This window comes from Vulpes lagopus, chromosome 24 (assembly GCF_018345385.1).
Source record: "Vulpes lagopus strain Blue_001 chromosome 24, ASM1834538v1, whole genome shotgun sequence".
NCBI classification, from domain to species: domain Eukaryota; kingdom Metazoa; phylum Chordata; class Mammalia; order Carnivora; family Canidae; genus Vulpes; species Vulpes lagopus.
The window spans coordinates 22,888,150-22,907,343 of NC_054847.1; the positions used below are offsets into that span (position 1 = coordinate 22,888,150).

Sequence of the window (19,194 nt, forward strand, 5' to 3'; positions counted from 1 at the left end):
CATTCTATAAAGATGTTCCATTGAATTTACTAGGCCCAATGTACTAATTAAAGCTGGTAGTGTGACGTTAAGTAATTTACAATCTTACCCAGCAAGTTCATTAAATATCCAATTTTTACAACATTTTTATTATTCTAGGACATGCAATGCCATTTACTGGATGTTCAAGCTCTAATATGAAGTGCAGTAAATCCAGCGAGAATTACAAAGCATGATGAAAGTTATATATCAATAGTGTTCTATGGAAAATTCAAAATACCAATGCAGCTCATTATTTCTCATCTCCTGAATTCAAGATAGTCTGATGGGATTTAATTGTTCAATTGAAGCTGTCTTGAGTTCTGTCTGTCATTACTGAAGTGTGAAATACTCTCAACTTGGGAGATTTCTCATCAGGAGACATACCACATTCTCTGCTCATTTCCTATAGTTGCCAGTTCAGTCAATGCTGAGCTCCATTCTATACAGGGCCACATGCCAGGATGAGAATTGCCCTGAGCTTTTGAAATGATTACTTTTATCTCCTATATAAACTAAAGATTAGTTGATTTAGTCCCCCTTCCCTCAAGCTGACTTATATACTAAGATGAAATTTCAGATCTCTAATTATTTTAATGAGATAACTTTATTTACAATATTTACAATATTGTAAATTACAATTATTTACAATAATCTATATTGACCTTATACATATTTTATTTCATAGAAAATATATAAACATATACTAATGCAATGCCAAGCTATGGAGATATGCATTTTGATATAGCTTTTTTTCAACTACTACTAAAGACACAAGCTGAAAAGAGATTGACAAGAAATGCTTTCAGAAATTGAACACCAATAAAAATTAATTAAAAAAAAAAAAAAGAAATGCTTTCAGTATAAAGTTTGAAAAAACACCAAATGGAGAGAAGGGGAAACAAGGAAATTGAAATAAAAAAATAATAAAAAATATTCAGGAAGAGAATGAAATTACAAAATAGGGTTCCATAACCTTGATGATATAAAAATAAATGAAAAAAGCAAAAGGAACTTCTAGAACTGTACATTTTTAAATATAATTGCAATTATAGCAATATATATTGCACTATACTCATTTTTGACAAATAATAAAATTAGCCTATGTTAACGATTATGTTGTACAACAACGTACATTTCATGTATCATTTGTTTAGTCTGTACTAGTGAAGGAGAGAAAAAGGGAAAAAATGAGTCATTATTTGCAATAAATATCTTTGCCTATTAAATAAATAATTGAATGTAGAAAAAATATGAGAATGATTTTAAAGATAGCAATTTAGGTAATGATTATCTAGTAAGTTAGAAATACTAGGTTGGCTTAATATTTTGCAATGCTACTGATGTTCAAACCTCATGCCCCAATTCCCTAGTGGGGCTAGAAAGCCCACTTGACTAATGAGAAGTCTCAGCTCTCCAGTGATCTGTGTCAAAAATGATAAATGAAGTAGCTAATTGTACTTTGAAATCCAAAGAGGTAGTAATGTTAACACCTTGAATAATCCTAAATTGCTCATATTTCATACTAATGAAGCTTTTAAAGTACCTGCCGTGATTCTGTTAATGGGATTCTCTTTAATACAGATGCTTTTATCAGCATATTCTTTTAGTAAAAATAGTATTTTCACTGAATTTTAAGCTTACTCATATTATGCCATTAATTCCTAAGTATTATATAGGTCTTTGTCACTTTAGTAATACTTTCACAATGTATAAAATGCCCAGCTCTTCCTATAGGATTAAACCCTTACAAGATAAGGAAAATTTTACTAACATGAGCAAAAAAGTGAGCCAAACATAATATAATAAATTTTTCCTTTATAATAGGAAAATTACTTTATAATAGGAGAACTCTATATATTATATTAACTTACAATTTCAAAAAAAATCATGTGTTCATATTTCGGGAAAAAAAAAAATATATTTTTCAATGTCCTGTTTGGAAACAATGTATTGCTTCCTTTGTTGTATTTTCTAATGTGGTTTCAGATACAATCTCATTAAGTAAAGACTATAAACTAAAGTTTATCATAGTACTATAAACTTTTATACTTTGCAAATATATTGAAATCCACAAAAATGTCATAATATTTTATTTATTGAGTAATAATGTTTTATTCTCAATTATATAACCTATTCCCCATGACTCGAATGCCAGTAAAATTATTTTTTCTGATATAGAAATCTTCCATTACAGAATTGCTAGTGAAAACACTCCTGTTCATTATTATAAATGGCGATTTAGGAAAAAAAAAAAAAAAGTCAGAGAGGCGCCTAGTTGGTTCAGTCTATTAAGCGCCTGACTCTTGATTTCAGCTCAGGTCATGATCTCAGTGTTGTGAGATCAAGTCCCATGTTGGGCTCCCTGTGAGGGGTGGAGGCTGCTGTGAGATTTGCTTTCTCTCTCTCTCTCTCCTTCTTTCCCTGCTCTCCCTCTATAAAAAATAAATAAAAAATAAATAAAAAAGTAAAAAAAATTCATTTAAATGTCAGACAGCAAAGACAGATTTGTGTGTAAGAATTTGGGTATTAGTTTCTTCTAGACCATGAAAGGAGCCCAGGAATCACTTCATTGTTTTGTTTTGTTTTAAAGCATTTATTTTCTTTACATTTTTTTCCCCAGGAATGATTTCAGACTAAAATTTGGCCCATCCTCTGTAGAGGGATGGCAAACATGAATCTGATTTTCATTTTGTCTCTGGATGAGCGGGTACGGCTCCCAATTGGTTTCTCTAATAAATTCTGCTGATTGATGGTTGTCACCTGTCTTCAAAATGAGTGATCCCTTTGGTTCACTATTTCTACCTCTACTGTTCTCTGCTTCGGTCTATATGCCCAAATCCTTCAGATGAAAATCCCTTTATATTGTCTTGAAATGTTTTTCCTAAGAAGAAAAGTATGTGAAGCTAACTAAGGATTTTCATGGCAGAGACTAAAGTAGGAAAGTATAATACAGGAAAATATTTTTTTCTAGGAAAATAGTTCTGCTAATGTCATGGGTCATGAAGCAAAAACTAAGAAAAGACTAGCAGGTGTGGGGCTGTCCTGGCTGGCATCTCTAAACTAATTGCCATTTGGGCAATGTGACAAGTCCACCTATGTAAACCATCTGTTAGTTCTCTCACTCCATTTCACTGCACACCATTTGGACAAGCAAAAACAAAAAAAAGCAAAATGCTTAGAGCCAAACAATGCAGTCCTTTTGGATGTGAAATTCTTACGTTGACATAGTCCATTTGAAGTCCCCTAGTTCATTCAGTGACTGGGCTTAATTATACATTGTATATATTTGGCTGGGATTTTTTTTCTTATTCTTATATTTTTAAATCAAGAACTAGATAAGACCTCTTTGAAGACCTGACAAATTAAGATTCCCTGGGAGCCCTTGCTAATGTCTGGAAAGCTCATTATATACCTTATGTTAAAGGCATTCCTTCTGCAGTAGTAAGGAGCATTTGCCTCTCTCCCCTTTTATTTTAACTAGAAGCAAAAATGCAAACCTTTCAATTGTTGAATTGTGAAAATAATATGAAAAAAGAGCATTATATATTCAAAAAGCAGCACAAATTCATTACAGTGTGACTTGCCTTGCTGTGCTTCTTTATCATACACTTTCATATGAACAACCCCAGAAGTCTTATTTCGTAGGACAGTGGGGTTTCTTCCATCCCTTTTGTTGCAAGTTCCCAGCTGAGCTAAGTTTTGGTCTGCCCACCACAGCTTCTTATCTAGAAAAGTGAAAAGATTTCTTCTATGAAAAAGATAATCATCTTATTAAATAATAATAAACAGCTATTAAAGTATAATACTTTCTGATTTCCTTTGTTACAGTCCCAAACTCCGTTTCTAAGGGAAACAATGAAATCCCTTTCACTCTTTCAAAAATACAAACCATCGAGATATTTTATTGTTTAAATTTTCCTCCCTCTTCTCCAATTAGAGATGCTTGTCTTAACTTTTCCTTTAAAAAAAAAAAACCCCAACACACAATATAAATGAAGGCATATTCAAATTAATATAGAATACAGATTATACTATTTACATACTTAAACACGACCACAGTAGTACTGTATTATATCTGTAAATGAATAGCAAAATCCAACCAAATATCCAAACAACAATTATAAAAAAAGATTGTACTCTTTTTGTTGATAGTATGTAAGCTTTTAATAATTAGCACTCCCCACTACTGAATTACTCATAGTAACCTCTTTTCATTTTTTGCACAGCTCATGCCCCTTTCTTCAAAATTTTAACAACGTAAGCTCTCCTCAGTGTATGTGTTGAGTGCATTTATTGAATATTGTTTTGGTAGCAGAGACTCTGCAATGTGCACAGATAAAAACAAAATAAAACAAATAGTCCTAACCCTAAGGAAACCACCATGCTGGTGAAGAGGATACATTTATTATTATTTTATTTCAAATTATCATACCAAAACTAGAAGGAAACTATTACCATTCTTATTTTATAGATGAAGAATTAAAGATTCAGAGATTAATTATCTCAGTTGAAGAATTAAAGATTTATAGAGATTAATTATCTCAGTTTGTTCTCTATAGTTAAGAGTCTGTTTCCTGGTTTGCCTCTCTCTTTTCCTTCATTTTCTTTTCAACTTTTTCCTTTTCTTTTCTTTTTTTTTTCTAAATCAGTTTTTTTTTTTCATAGAATACCATTTCTTACTTGAAAGAACAACTGACAATCTATGCCTATTCAGACTTGGGTATTTGGCAGATATTTCTCAAATATGAATGAAATGGAGAAGAAAGGTGGAAGACTGACAATACCCAACTTCAAGATTTACTATAAAGCTATGACAATTAAGACAGTGTGGTGGTTACTTGTAGAATAAACAAACAGATCAATGGAATGGAATAGAGAGCCCAGAAATATACCCTTATAAATAAAGTCATCTAATTTTTGAAAAAGGAGCAAAGGCAATACAATAGATAAAAGACAGTCTCTTAATCAAATGATGCTGGGACACTAGGGCATCTGTATGCAAAAGACCTTTATTTACTCTTTACAAAAATTAATTCAAAATGGAACATGAAACTAAATGGAAAATGGAAAACTATAAGACTCTCAAGAGATAACATAGGAGAAAACTTAGATGACTTTGGGTATGGTGATACCTTTTTAGTTACAATATCAAAGACATAATCCAAGAAATAAATAATTGATAAAATGGACTCATTCAAGTTAGGACTTCTGCTCTGCAAAAGAAAATATCAATACTTAGAAAACAAGCCACAGACATGGAGAAAATATTTACAAAGGGTATCTCTGATAGAGAACCATTATCAAAAACGTACAAAGAACTATTTAAATAATCCATTTTTTATACATGGGCCAAAGACTTTAACAGACACCTCATCAAAGAAGATATGCAGATGGAAAATATGCATATGAAGAGATGCTCCACATCATATGTCATCAGAGAAATGCAAAGTAACATATGAGATACCACTAGACACCTATTAAAATGTATAAAATTCACAACACTGACAACACGAAATGCCAGTGAGAATGTGAAGCAACAAGAACCCTCATATACTGCTGATGAGAATGTAAAATGATATAGCTATTTTGGGAGGAAATTTGGTGGTTCCTTACAAAATTAAAAATACTCTTGCCATATGATTCAGCAATCTACTCTTTGGTATTTACCCAAAGGAGTTAAAAGCTTATGTCTACACAAAACTTACACATAGATTTTTACAGACTTATTCATAATTGCAAAAGCTAGACTTAACTAGAAAAAAAAGGAAAGAAAAGAAAAGAAAAAAGAAAAGAAAAGAAACTTTATCCTTAACCACTAGAAGGTAGTCAACCTGTGGCAGACTCCATTTTGCTTACCCAACAGGCATTCTCCTCCCTGTCTACTCTGCTAAAGAAGAATTATTTCCACAGGCAACACTCAAAATGCTAAGCACATTCTTTTGTATTCTTCTGGGCAATAGATATGGCCTTTTAACCTAATCTTGATTACAATTTCAGGGCAGGAGGGGCTTCTAAGAGTAACATAAACCATGCCCTGTCTATGCAAAAAATCTCTGAGGATAATTGGATTCTGACGGGGTAGTACAGGACTTTCAAATAAATGGTAGGAGAGGCAGAACTGAAAGATCCATGTCCTTGAGTACCATGACCAAAGAAACTTGTGCCCAGGAAGGACTATGAGGATCGGATAACAGGCATCTCAGTAGTGACCAGCATGAAACTAGAACCATGGATAGACTTGAAAAACTACTCTAGGTTCTTGCAGTCCTCTAAAAAACATACCATTCATCAATCCTAACTCTTGTTCAAGGTTTTTAAATTTTCTAATTTCCTGATATTGCCTTAAATTTAAAATTCCTTATCAGGTTTTTAAATCATGACATAATCTGAATTGATTTTACCTACTAAGATGTCTTTCCAACTTCTCTTTAGTACATGCATTTAATTTACTCTTATCTCTGCCTTTGGCTCAGGGTGTGATCCTGGAGTCCCAGGATCGAGTCCCACATCGGGCTCCCTGCATGGAGCCTGCTCCTCTCTCTGCCTGTGTTTCTGCCTCTCGCTCTTCTCTGTGTGTCTCTCATAAATAAATATGTAAAGATATTTTTTTCAAAATTCACCCTTATCGCCTCATAATATACAGCTATTCATTCACTTTTCAACTAAGATTGAGCATCTATTATATTTACAAAGTACTACATAGATAGTGGGAAAATGAAAGATGTCTGTCTTTACGGATCCTATGTTCTAGTGATGGAGAAAGAAAATGTAAACAAACAGGATAGAAATGACTGAAATTCCTACAAATCAACAGCGAAAATAAATAACCTAATTAACAACGAATAAAGGACTTGAATAACATTTTTCTAAAGAAGGCATCCAAATGGCCCACATATATATGAAGAAATGCTCAATATCACCAATCATCAAGGAAATGCAAATCAAAACCAAAATGAAATATCATCCTACATTTATGGCTATAATTTAAAAAAATAAAAGATTAAAATGCTAGCAAGGTTATAGAGAAATTGAAACCTATGCACACACTGCCTCTGGGAATGTAAATGGCAGAGCCACTACAGAAAATATTATAGAGGGTCTTCAAAAAATTAAAAATAGAACTATCACATGACCCAGCAATCTCACACATCTGAGTATATGTTCAAAGAAACTAAAGTCAGGATATCAAAGAAATATTAACACTCCAATGTTAATTGCAGCATAATTCAGAATAGCAAAAATATACAAACAACTTAACTGTCTGTTGAAGGATGAATGGTTAAAGAAAATGTGGTATATACACACAGCAAAGTATTTTTCAGCCTTAATAACAAAGGAAATATTCTGATAGAGAATGTTGATAATGGGGAGGCTATCAATGTAAGGGTATATAGAGAATCTCAGTAATTTCTTCACAATTTTGCCGTGAGCCTACAACTGTTCTAATAAAATTAAGTTCTCAAAAAGAAAAAAAAAAAAAAGCTGAAGATGTTGCCATATACAGCAACATGGATGAACCGTGGGGAACATCATGGCTAAGTAAAATTAGCCAGTCATAGAAGGACAAATACTTCATGATTCCACTTACATGAGGCACCTAAGCTTGTCCAACTCAGAAACAGAATAGAATGGTGTTGCCAGGGGTTGGAGAGAGAAGGGAATGGGGAGTTGCCCTTCAACAGATATAAAGTTGTAATGGTACATCAGCTTTACAAAAGGGGGTAAATTCTAGAGATCTGCTGTACAACTTTGTGTCAATAGTTATCATATTGCACACTTAAAAATCTGTAAGAGTGGACCTCGTGTTAAGTGTTCTTATCACAATATAAAAAAATAGGAAAGAAAATAACTGAAAACTTCTACTAGTGCAAGGAAAAAACACAGGCACAGTTCCATTTTTTTACTTATGTCGGTTTCCCATCCTTCCTCTGCACGTAATTCCAATACGGTCACCCTTAATTGCACAAGTAGAACCTCACTCTCACCGAAGTATTTCAGACTAGCATATCCCACATTGACTCTTCCTTCTCACTGATGCTAAGGCATCTACAGACAGAATCACATGGTTTACTGTTTAATTTTTGTTTTTCCCTTTCATTTCACTTGTACTAATTTTGACTCTTTATCCATGGATGAAAGCTCTTGAGAACAAGGATCCTGTCTTGTACTTCTTTATCTTCTTCACAGTGCTTTGCATTCCTTTGAACTAAGCATGATCTAGAAATTTCCTAAATACATGTGAAATTGGGGAAATAATGTCTAAAAATATCTCCCATAAGAAATCGTAACTCGGAAAACATTTAAACAAAGCCATCTCTCCCATTCCCTGTTGATATTATCTTTTTAAAAATATCTCTTTTTAAATATATTTTTCAAGGATCTAACACAAAGAACTTTGGTTTTTACTCTGTATTAGAATCACATGTGTTTCTCTTGCTTTTTTTTTCACACATTGTTATTGACTTGAATATACTAGCATCTTCAGAAATTACCAGAATGTAAATACTGCTTGCTTAACTTGATGTCAGTAATTATGAGTATCTCTACTCCACCCTTATGGGTTAACTTGTGTCTCTCAAAATTCATATGTTGTAAGTCCTGACTCCCAGTATTTCAGAATGTAACTATTTTTAGAGACAGGGACTTCAAAGAGGTAATTAAGTTTAAATGAAGTTATTGAGATGAGTCCTAATCCAATATGACTAATATCCTTATAAGAGAAAATTAGAAGCACTGAGTAATGTATAAAATTATTGAATCATTATATCGTACACTTGAAAATAATATATACTGTATGTTAATTATATTAATATCTGAGATAGAGGGAGATAGAAGGAGAGAGAAAATTAGGACATAGATAAACATAGATAAATTAGGATACAGATAAATTAGGACATAGATACACACACATAGGGAAGACTCAGGGAGGAGAAGACACCCATTTATAAGTTATAGAGAGAGGCCTCAGTAGATACCAAGCACGCTGACATCTTGATCTCAAGACTCCAAGCTCCAGAACAGAGAGAAAGTAAATTTCTGTTAAGCCATTCAACCTGTGAGACTTTGTTATGTGGCCCTAGCAAATGAATACATTTACAAATAGACATATTAAAGGCATTTATGAAATATAAGAAAGAATTAACATAAATAAAAATATAAATTGATTTTGCCATATAGTCTCTAAAATCTTCATTCAAAAGAGAGGAAAAGAGAAGAGATGAGAAGAGAAAAGATAAATTTACTGAAATGCACTAAGTTCCAGGGCCTTTGCTAGGCTCTGAACATAAGCAAATATGACTGTCTCATTTAATCATCATAAATGAGATGTGATGTGTTAATACATCTCCTGTTGTTAAAGATGAGCTAACAGAAGGTCAGAAGGTGACCTTTTCCAAGGTCACACAGTAGAAGCATGGTGTTAACTCTCAGTTGGCATTAACTGAATTTCAATGCAGTTCCACTGCATAGCTCTGTTCAAAGAATGGTGTACCCACTAGACCTAATAACACTATACCCTGCAACACAAAATTACTTGATAAATATAAAGTTTGGTCCCAGATTAAAAACAGTTGAAATATATGTTTCAGTTATTACTTTTTAAAATTATAATTATGAAGTTTTAATAATACCTTACTTCTTAAATTGTATCATCAAAAGGTACCATCAAAATTGATAGCTTATTTTTAAAATATTCAGAATATGTACTTTATTGAACTATACCAAAACTACTGAGATCAATATTTTAAAAATATATTTCCTTTAAAACTAGCTCTTTATATTTAAAATATAAAATATAATATATAATATTATGCCCAGGTACATATCAATTACCAATAAAGGACAAATAATTTTTATATAAGTATATCCTAAAAATTACATATACAAAAAATGTTCATTTATATGAAATTCAAGTTTAACTGGGTATCCTGTATTTTATCTGGCAATTCTATTATCTCTACTCTCTTCTGAAACCCCAAAATTTATAAGAAAGCAATGAAAAATGAGAAAGTCTTTATAAAGGAAAAAAATACCATGGCCATAAAAATTGTAGTAGGTTAAAAGCAGATTGTAATTGGTGAATGACTTTATAGATAAAATGAAAATCTAGACCTGCAAAGGGAGGAATCCAGATATAAGCTACTCTGTCCTGCAGAACTTCAGAATAGGTCAGAACCTGGGAACCGTAAGATCTCTAAAAACAGGGAATTATATACCGTTGAAAGAAAGATGACTGGTTTAGGCTACTCAAGAAGAGTTAGAACAAGTGTACACAGCCAAGAGAGGTGCTGCTCTTTATACCTGGTCAAAGAGTTACAGAAATACCCTCTGGTGACGATGACTGAGGACACTAAATAAGACACAACTGAGAGACTGGATACTACAAATAAATATAGGGATTAAGTGATAATCTACATTAGTGGTTCTCAAGTTAGAGAATAAAATAGAATCATCTGAAGGGGGACACCTGAGTGGCTCAGTCGGTTAAGCATCTGCCTTTGATTCAGGTCATGATTCCAGGGTCCTGTAGTTGAGCCCCACATTGAACTCCTGGCTCATTAAGTAGTCTGCTTCTCCCTCTCCTCCTGCCCCTCCACCATGCTCGCTCGCTCTCTCTCTCTCAATCTCTCTCTCTCTAATAAATAAATAAGGGGATCCCTGGGTGGCTTAGCTGTTTAGCACCTGCCTTTGGCGCAGGGCGTGATCCTGGAGTTCTGGGATCGAGTCCCACATCAGGCTCCCTGCATGGAGCCTGCTTCTCCCTCTGCCTGTGTCTCTGCTTCTCTCTCTCTCTCTCTCTCTCTCTGTGTGTGTGTGTGTGTGTGTGTCTCGTTAATAAATAAATAAAATCTTTAAAAATAAATAAATAAATAAATAATCTTTTATAAAAATGAAAAATTTTCACTCTCAGCTGCTACAAACTGAATTTTTGTATTCTTCCTAAATGTATATATTGAAACTCTAGTGGAATGGTATTAGGAAATAGCAATTTGGGAGGTAATTAGGGGCCTCCATGATGGGATCGATGACCCTATAAAAACAGAGCTAGTCCTGTTTCTCTGTTCTCTATCATGTGAGACTATGCCATTAGAAAGCAAGAAAGTGGGCTCTCACCAGACCCATCTATGATGTCCTCATTACATGTCTAAATCTCTACCTTATGCCTATCCTTTTATCTTCAACCTATTTATCCAACTGTATAGTAGATATTTCTACTTAAATATAAGATAGTTACCACAAACTCTTCATGACTGCAAAAACTCATTTTATTTTTCCTGTGTATGTGCCTTTCCCAGTGAATTTCTGTTATGGACTTAGTGTTTATATCGCCCTTCAAATTCTTATGTTGAAATCCTAAAACCCAATGTGCAGAGGTGATTAGGTAATAAGGATGGGCCCTCATGAATGGAATTAGTACCCTTACAGGGGCGCCCAAAGGGTTCTCTCACTCCTTCCATCTTGGGATAGGGAGGACAGCTGTCTGTGAACCAGGAGGCAGGCTCTCACCACACACAGAATCTGCCAAAGCACCTTGATCTTGGACTTCTCAGCCTCCATTGTTAAGCTACCCAGCCTACGCTATTTTTGTTATAGCAGCCTGAACAGACTAAAACTACTTCTCAAACTGAGTGACCCCCATTCAGTCATCAGAGATAAAAACCAGGCAGTCCCTTTTTTACCCTGACCACCTCCATGGTCTCGCCCAAGTGCCAGCCAGTCTGAGTAAACCCAGTTAATTTTTCATCCTTATTATCTCAGGAACGTTTTATTTCCTCTCCATTCCCAATGAAACTGCTGAGCTCAAGGCCTCAGCACCTGTCATTCTCTCATTGCTAAGGAAACACTAGAGTGATCTTTCCAAAATACAAATCTGAGCATATCACTCCTCTGGTGCTTCAAACTCTCCAATGGCTTTCCCCTGCCAATCCCCTAAACAGGGCACAAAGGCCATCCATGATTTGATGCCTGCTGAATTTTCCATCACCAGATCTATTACTGCCCCCAGTGCTCCATGTTCCAAGAATATTGAACTGCACTCAACTCGCAATTATCCAGGGATAGATTAGCCATGCTACAGCAAAAACATGTATGGAAATAAGCAAAAGGCAGCATATTTATAAAGAAAACTAATTAAATAAAAAAAAAAATTTAAAAATAAAAATAAAAAAAAAAAGAAAACTAATTAAAACTACTGTGAATAAGAGAAATATCTATGCATCAGGATGAGTCTATCATTTCCAATGATTTAGGGACCATTACATTTTTACATTGTATCTCCTGCAGATCAGCAACGCCCCTCCACCTGGACAATCAGAGGTGGGTATGTTTGCTTACAGCAGCAGTCCGCTAGCCTGTTAGCTGCTTCTCTGTGCAGGAGCAGCTCTCGGTAGTTTGTCCGAAACCCTAAGCAAAAATCCGTTCCTTATGGCTGTGATGGAACTAGACGTCCCTCTGCTCTGCTACCACTTGGTTTTTGTTGTTTCTCTTAAACAGAGAATTTGGAAAAGGACAGTGTAGGGGGGATGAAGAGCACTGCAGAACAAAGCCCAGAATTCTGTGTTGAAGCCTCTGTGACCTTGAACTGACAGTTATGGTCCTAAACTCTCGATTCATTGTTATAGTGTGAGCATTGCCTCATTGAGAGCTGAAGGGGCAGTCTGAGGTTATAGGGAGAAAAACTTGAGAATGGCAGGTAATTTAATTTCCGAGTTGATGGCTTCACTGTGTTGCCAGTGAACTAGTATTCGTGCAATGATGGAAAGAATGACAGTGAGAGGGAGGAATTAGCTGACAAAGACAAAGCAGTTCCTAATAACTGCTTGCCAGGGTGTTTAGGGGGAAAAAAAAAAAAAGTAGAGTTTATTCAATGAAAACTGATATTACCCGAGACTGTTTTCATTAGAAACAGGGACTGGAGAAAGAGCAGGAGGAGGAGGCTCGAATAGACTATTTGGACACTTTAATTACATACATTTATATTAAATATTCATCTTGTATCACAGTTGTGTTTAATTGTGCCTGCACTGGGTTCTACTTGTGCCCCCCTTGCATTTTCCCATAATCCCAGTTAATAGGTTAATATATTGTTGACAGTATATGTAATTTTCCCAAACGATGATTCACAAACATCTCTATCCTTTTTTTGCATTTGCCCTCAGTTTACTTCCTTACCTCCACTGCTATATCCACCTCTACTCCCATTATCTGAATAATGGACACACATCTAGATTTTCTGACTCAATTAACTAAGAGACACCTCTATTTGGAAGCTTTGATTGCCCTCAAAAGGTAGGGTGGTTCACCTGATTCTTTGTGATCTGTGGTTTGTGTATAATGATATAACATTCATAATCCTGTAACACTTTGTTAACTTACATGCATGTCTCCTTATTTAAAATATAAGATTCTTCAGGGCAGGAGTTATGTCTTATTATTTCTCGCCCTCCGTACATATGCTAGTCACGTGGATGGTTTTCAAGGCTGAGGGTCACTGGAGTAGGTAAAGGATGCGATTTGGAGTCCTACATACCTGTTTTGATGCCTGGCAGGGACACTTAGTCTCTGGGTGATCCTGAGAAACTTACTTGGACACTTAATACTTGTCTCCCCATATATAAAATGAGAAAACTCCTACCATACTCACATAATATATGAAGTATCAGCTAAGTGATTCTAATGGTAGAGACAATATTTGGTAGCTCAGTGAATAAACAAATGAATGTGTCACCAGAAAATCTGAAATATGCATGTGAATATACATATGATATGAATATACATACAATATGCACATGTGAATATCACATATACATGTGAATATCATATAAATTGTTAAGAAAAATATTTCTACTCATTAATAGTAGAAATGTGCAGGGAATTACTTTTTCAAAATGAGGGATGGATTTGCATTTATTTTTCTATGATTTTATACTCCTTCTCTTGTGGCTAATGAAGGGTATAGCATAACACGCCACACCAATATGCTCCCCTGCATCATAAGGACTATTTTATTTTTACCTGATTATTTTGAGAAAAAGCAGACACAGCAGAAGCTCTGAAAACAGTAGAAGTTACCCCTTTTTAAGGGATATTTGTTAGAAAGGAGGCCTGTACCACGAAGAGAGTTAATACCAGAGATAATTTGTTTACCAGAGAAACTTTCTGTATTGCAGGACAACTTTTGTTTACCAAACATTTAACTCTTCTCACCTTCCCATTATTTTCTCCCCTTTGAAATTCCACTCTTGTCTCTTTCATTAGCTAAGGATGATACATAAGCCTCAATCATCTGGCTGCCTTTCCACTCTCCTATCTTTTGGGGACTTCTATACACACATACAAATTATTTTTTCTCCTGTTAATTTCCCCTTTATTACAGGGGGCTTTCAGTCAAGAATCTACAAGAGTAAAAAATGGAAAATTATTTTTTTCTCCTCAATACTAGTTATAATCATTAGCATGGGGAAGGTTGAAATTAGTAGTGTAATTCTTGACAGTAGAAAAGAATTATGATATTTGGGCGGCTGAGTGGCTCAGTTGGTTAAGCGGCTGCCTTAAGCTCAGGTAATGATCTCAGACCACAGGAGTCTGCTTCTCCTTCTCCTCTGCCCCTCCCCCTCTGCTTGTGCTCTCTTTCTTTCTCTCTCAGATAAATAAATAAAATCTTTTAAAAAAGGAATTATGCTATTTGTCTGTGGTGTTAACTCCAAAGGTGATCATCAAGTCCAGGTTGTACACAGATGATCTATTAGGGTAGGAAAAATACAACATTAGAATTTCCATTTATAGGGATGCCTGGGTGGCTCAGCAGTTGAACATCTGCCTTCCACTCAGGGCATAATCCTGGAGTCCCAGAGATGGAGTCCCACATCGGGCACCCTGCATGGAGCCTGCTTCTCCCTCTGCCTATGTCTCTGCCTCTCTGTGTTCCTCATGAATAAATAAATAAAGCCTTAAAAAAAAAGAATTTCCATTTATAGTTGTAATTATAAACCAGTGAGATTATCAATGTTCAAAGAAAATAACTTAATTTTTTGTCTGATATTTACTCATACATTTTTTAAGTAAAAGGTTTTAGAGAATCATTCCCCCCCCTCCCCATTAAGGGCCCCCTTGCTTTAGAAAGGTTGAAAGAGGGTTAAGTTAGGTGATGGCTTTCCCCTTTTGGATTGAATTGTGTGCCTCTCAAATTCATATGTTGAATCTTTAACCCCAATGTGACTGCACTTGGAGATAGGGTCTTTAAAGAGGTAACTAAGGCTCATGAGGTTATAAGGGTTGGGTCCTAACCCAATATCACTGTGATTATTTAAGTTTAAGAAGAGATACTAGTGGTGTGAGCACAGAGTGGAGACCACAAGAGGACATGGAGTGAAGGCAGCCATCTGCAGGCCAAGGAGGCCTGAGGAGAAACAGAACCCGTTGACTTCTTTTTGTTGTTGTTGTTGTTGACTTCTTGATCTTAGAATTTCAGCCTCCAGATCTGTGAGATAATAAAGTTCCACTGTTTAAGCTACTCAGTCTATAATGTTTTGTTATGGTAGCCTTAGCTGACTAATAGACTACCCATATCTACTAGTTTGTTAAAAGCGTCCTGGGGAAGTTATTAAAAAGAGTCTTAGATATTTTGAAGGACCAGCACCTAAATTGCAAGCAGATCTGAACCTTACCCTAAAGTCCATGTCATTTACCTATATTCAAATTCTTTTTTTTTTAAGATTTTATTTATTCATGAGAGACAGACAGAGAGAGAGAGAGAGAGAGAGAGACAGAGAGAGAGAGAGGCAGCCAGAGGGATAAACAGGCTCCATGTAGGGAGCCTGATGTGGGATCAAACCAGGACCCGAGGATCATGCTGTGGGCAGAAGGCAGGCACTAAACTGCTGAGCCACCCAGGTGTCTCTACATCCAAATTCTTTCTAAGGCCTCTATTCCTTCCACTTCCACGGGTACAACAGCAGTGCAAGCTATCACAATCTCTCATCTAAACTCCTCCTATAACAGACTCTCGAAGTTTTCCAACTTCTATTCTTGCCTCTCCCATAGCCCAATCTTCACACATCATCAAATAATAATTCTAAAACACAACCAGATTATAAAACTCCTGTTTAACCCTTCAACTGGCTATTAGAATAAACCCCTTAGTCTTCACCATATTGGGCATATTCCTCAGCATCTCTCCCTGTAGCCCCCATCTCCTCTGGAACAAAGCTCCTGCCCCTCTAGCCGCATTAACCACAATGTGACAAGCACTTTTTGCCCTTGAGACCTTTGTATTTTCTATTTTCTCTGCCCAGAAAGTTCTTCCTTGGAAATTTTCACAAGGCTAGATCTTTCTTGCTATTCTAGTGTAAGCCCAAATAGCACCTCTTTGTCAAGGTCTTCCTGGAAACTGTTTTCCAAACAGAGATAGCCAGAATGAAATTCTCTGTTCCTGGTAATCAAATAATGTATAAAATAGTATCCAGGAAGAATTAATCTCAGTAGACCATGTCCTAAATATATCTTTATTATTATGTTCAGGTCTTGGTTTTTAGTTTTTGGAAGAAGTCTGAAGGATAGAAAGGCTTAGAAGATAATAATCATGATGCAGAAGGGTCTGAAAACCATGCCAGTCTGCCTGGAACAAAACAAAACAAAAACTAGGTGTCTTACCAGATAGCTCATGTGTGGAGATCAGGGAAAAATAGTATTACTGTTTTCATCAACTGACAAAATGCTTATGAGAGCAAAAGAAGATGACTGGTGAGGTCTTAAAAATCTGTAAACAATTTGACCCAGAAATGCTACCTCTAAAACTGTACCCTAAGCTCAGCAAATAACTAGTTATTAGGATAGCCACCACAATATTTATAATTTCAAAAAAAAAAGAGAAAAGAACTTTAAAATCTATTTATATATATGTGATTATTTAAGTAAAATATATAAGTGTATAGTAGAAAATTATTTAAAATTAAAATGACATTGTAGAAACACATTGATCTAGAAAGCAATGTTTCAGACAAAAGTGAACAGAAGTTTACATGTAATTAAAAAGACGTCATAAATTTTAACCTAAGCTTTATTATTTTTTTAAATTTTATTTATTTATTTGACAGAGAGCACAAGCAGAGGAAGCAGTAGGCAGAAGGAAAAGGAGAAGCAGAGCAGAGAGCTTGATGTGGGCTCTCCCAGGATCCTGGGATCATGACCTGAGCCAAAGGTAGACACTCAACCTATTGAGCCACCCAGATGCCCCTAACCTAAGCTTTAAACCACAGTTTTACAACAACAATTGTTGATATTTTTAATTGCTAATATTTTTAAGTTGATATTTTTAATTTATTATTTTTGCCCATTTTTATAATAATTTACTGTACTAGCATTCATATTATGTAACTTTAACTTCAATTTCAAGTAATTTAAGTCATCTTTTTACAGTGCACTTCTTGAGAAATTTTTTCTTTTAATATATGAGAATTAACTACCATTTTATTCTTGTTTGAACACAGTATATTATAAGGTTCTATTATTTTAAAGATGATTCAAATTGGATAAATTGCTGTTCTGTCCTTATTATTAAATTGAGTATTGTTGTTACAGTTACTACCCAAGTCTTAATACTGCCAAACAATTAATATGATAAAATTTACTGATCTAGAAATATATGTGTGAGTATATATATAAATACATTACTGGGAAAAGATTAAAAAATAAAAGGTCACAAATGATCTTTGGTGATTCCATTTGACATGTTTTTGCCTTTCTCAAATAGTTTAATGTATTTGTTCAGTTGAAAATAAAAACATGAAAAACCTTCATATTATAGTACGTGTCAGGGGAAAAGTTGCCCATTTAAATAATCAGTTAGCAAAATATTATGTCATTGCAACTCAATACTTTCAATGGAGTTGAATGAGGTATCTGCCAGCTGGAGCATACTCTTGAATCAGAAAATAAAAATAAAATTGTTTTATAAAGTGAGCATCATTCTATTTCCTTTATCTTATATTTTATTAAATCATGAATGTCATAATTTAAATATGAAGTATAAAATAAGAAAGAATGCATGTACCCTTTATAAACAAATCCAGAATGAGTGTTCTTATATGATCACTTCATTGTGATCTACCAGAAATCTATTAGATAAGGAGTATGTGTTTGACATAGATAACATTATAATATTCCTGAAAAAGGAATATAATTCTGAATTTGCAAATAATACATTTCTGCATCTGAAATTTTAAAAAAATAGTCACTTATTGATATAAATGTTTTTATGAAGAAAGATGATCTGGTGATGTGATTTTTGTCATTCTACATCAAGTAACTGCCAACTCTGATGAGATTTCTCACAATCAGAATTCCCTACAATGAATCTGGATGGCAAAATAACACAAGAGAAAATACACACACACACACACACACACACACACACACTATACATACACAAATGCTTAGATATGATTTGTATGGAAATATTTTAGGGGTATATTAATTGTTTCAAAAGGAGAAAAACATGGGAGCTGTTCATATCAATTTTCAAATAATTGAATGTAGTTAAATAATTCTGAAATTTTACTGATAGCATATGTTATGCTTACATCCTATAACTAAAAAGTTTTTATGTATTTTGTCCATCCATAGAAATATAAGAAATATTCCAGCTTAAGAGATCTTCAACATATTTGCCACAATTAAAAGCAATCTTGGTGATGACAAGGTCAAATAATCCTTAAAACACACACACACACACACACACACACACACACACGGAAAAATGTTTCTCTTCTAAATTGAAATCGTAATAATCCTTACCATGCCACATGTATTATTTTTGTATTTGTTACTGCACTAACCCAAGAATCCTCTTGTAAAAGTTTCTGGGTCACCTAGCTGTCCTTCTAAATCTCATCACATCTTTTAGGCAAAGCTCTTACCTCTATTCTAAGATTATAGTCTTTTTTTCTCCCACACATAATCTCATTTGAAGTCAATTCAGGGCAAAATAATCTCATCACTGGCCTTTTGAGTACTGTCCATCTTTGATACATCTATATTGCAAGCTACATAGAACAATTTTACATATAATTTAAAAACCTAAGAGCACCATATTTTTAAAAGGTGCAGAAGATTTATGTTCTTTCATTTTTTTTCCCCTATACTACTCAGGATATTTCTTGATTGGCCATGTTTAAA

The 19,194-nt window shown here is 34.5% G+C and overlaps 1 protein-coding gene across 1 annotated transcript in view; it reads right to left on the reverse strand.

Annotated features, from left to right (window-relative positions):
* LRP1B (LDL receptor related protein 1B) overlaps positions 1–19,194 on the reverse strand; it is a 1,815,754-nt gene that overhangs the window by 489,878 nt on the left and 1,306,682 nt on the right. Inside the window, exon 33 of the mRNA XM_041739937.1 lies at positions 3,602–3,746. Coding sequence (XP_041595871.1) covers positions 3,602–3,746 — 145 coding nt within the window. The remainder of the gene's footprint in view (positions 1–3,601; positions 3,747–19,194) is intronic.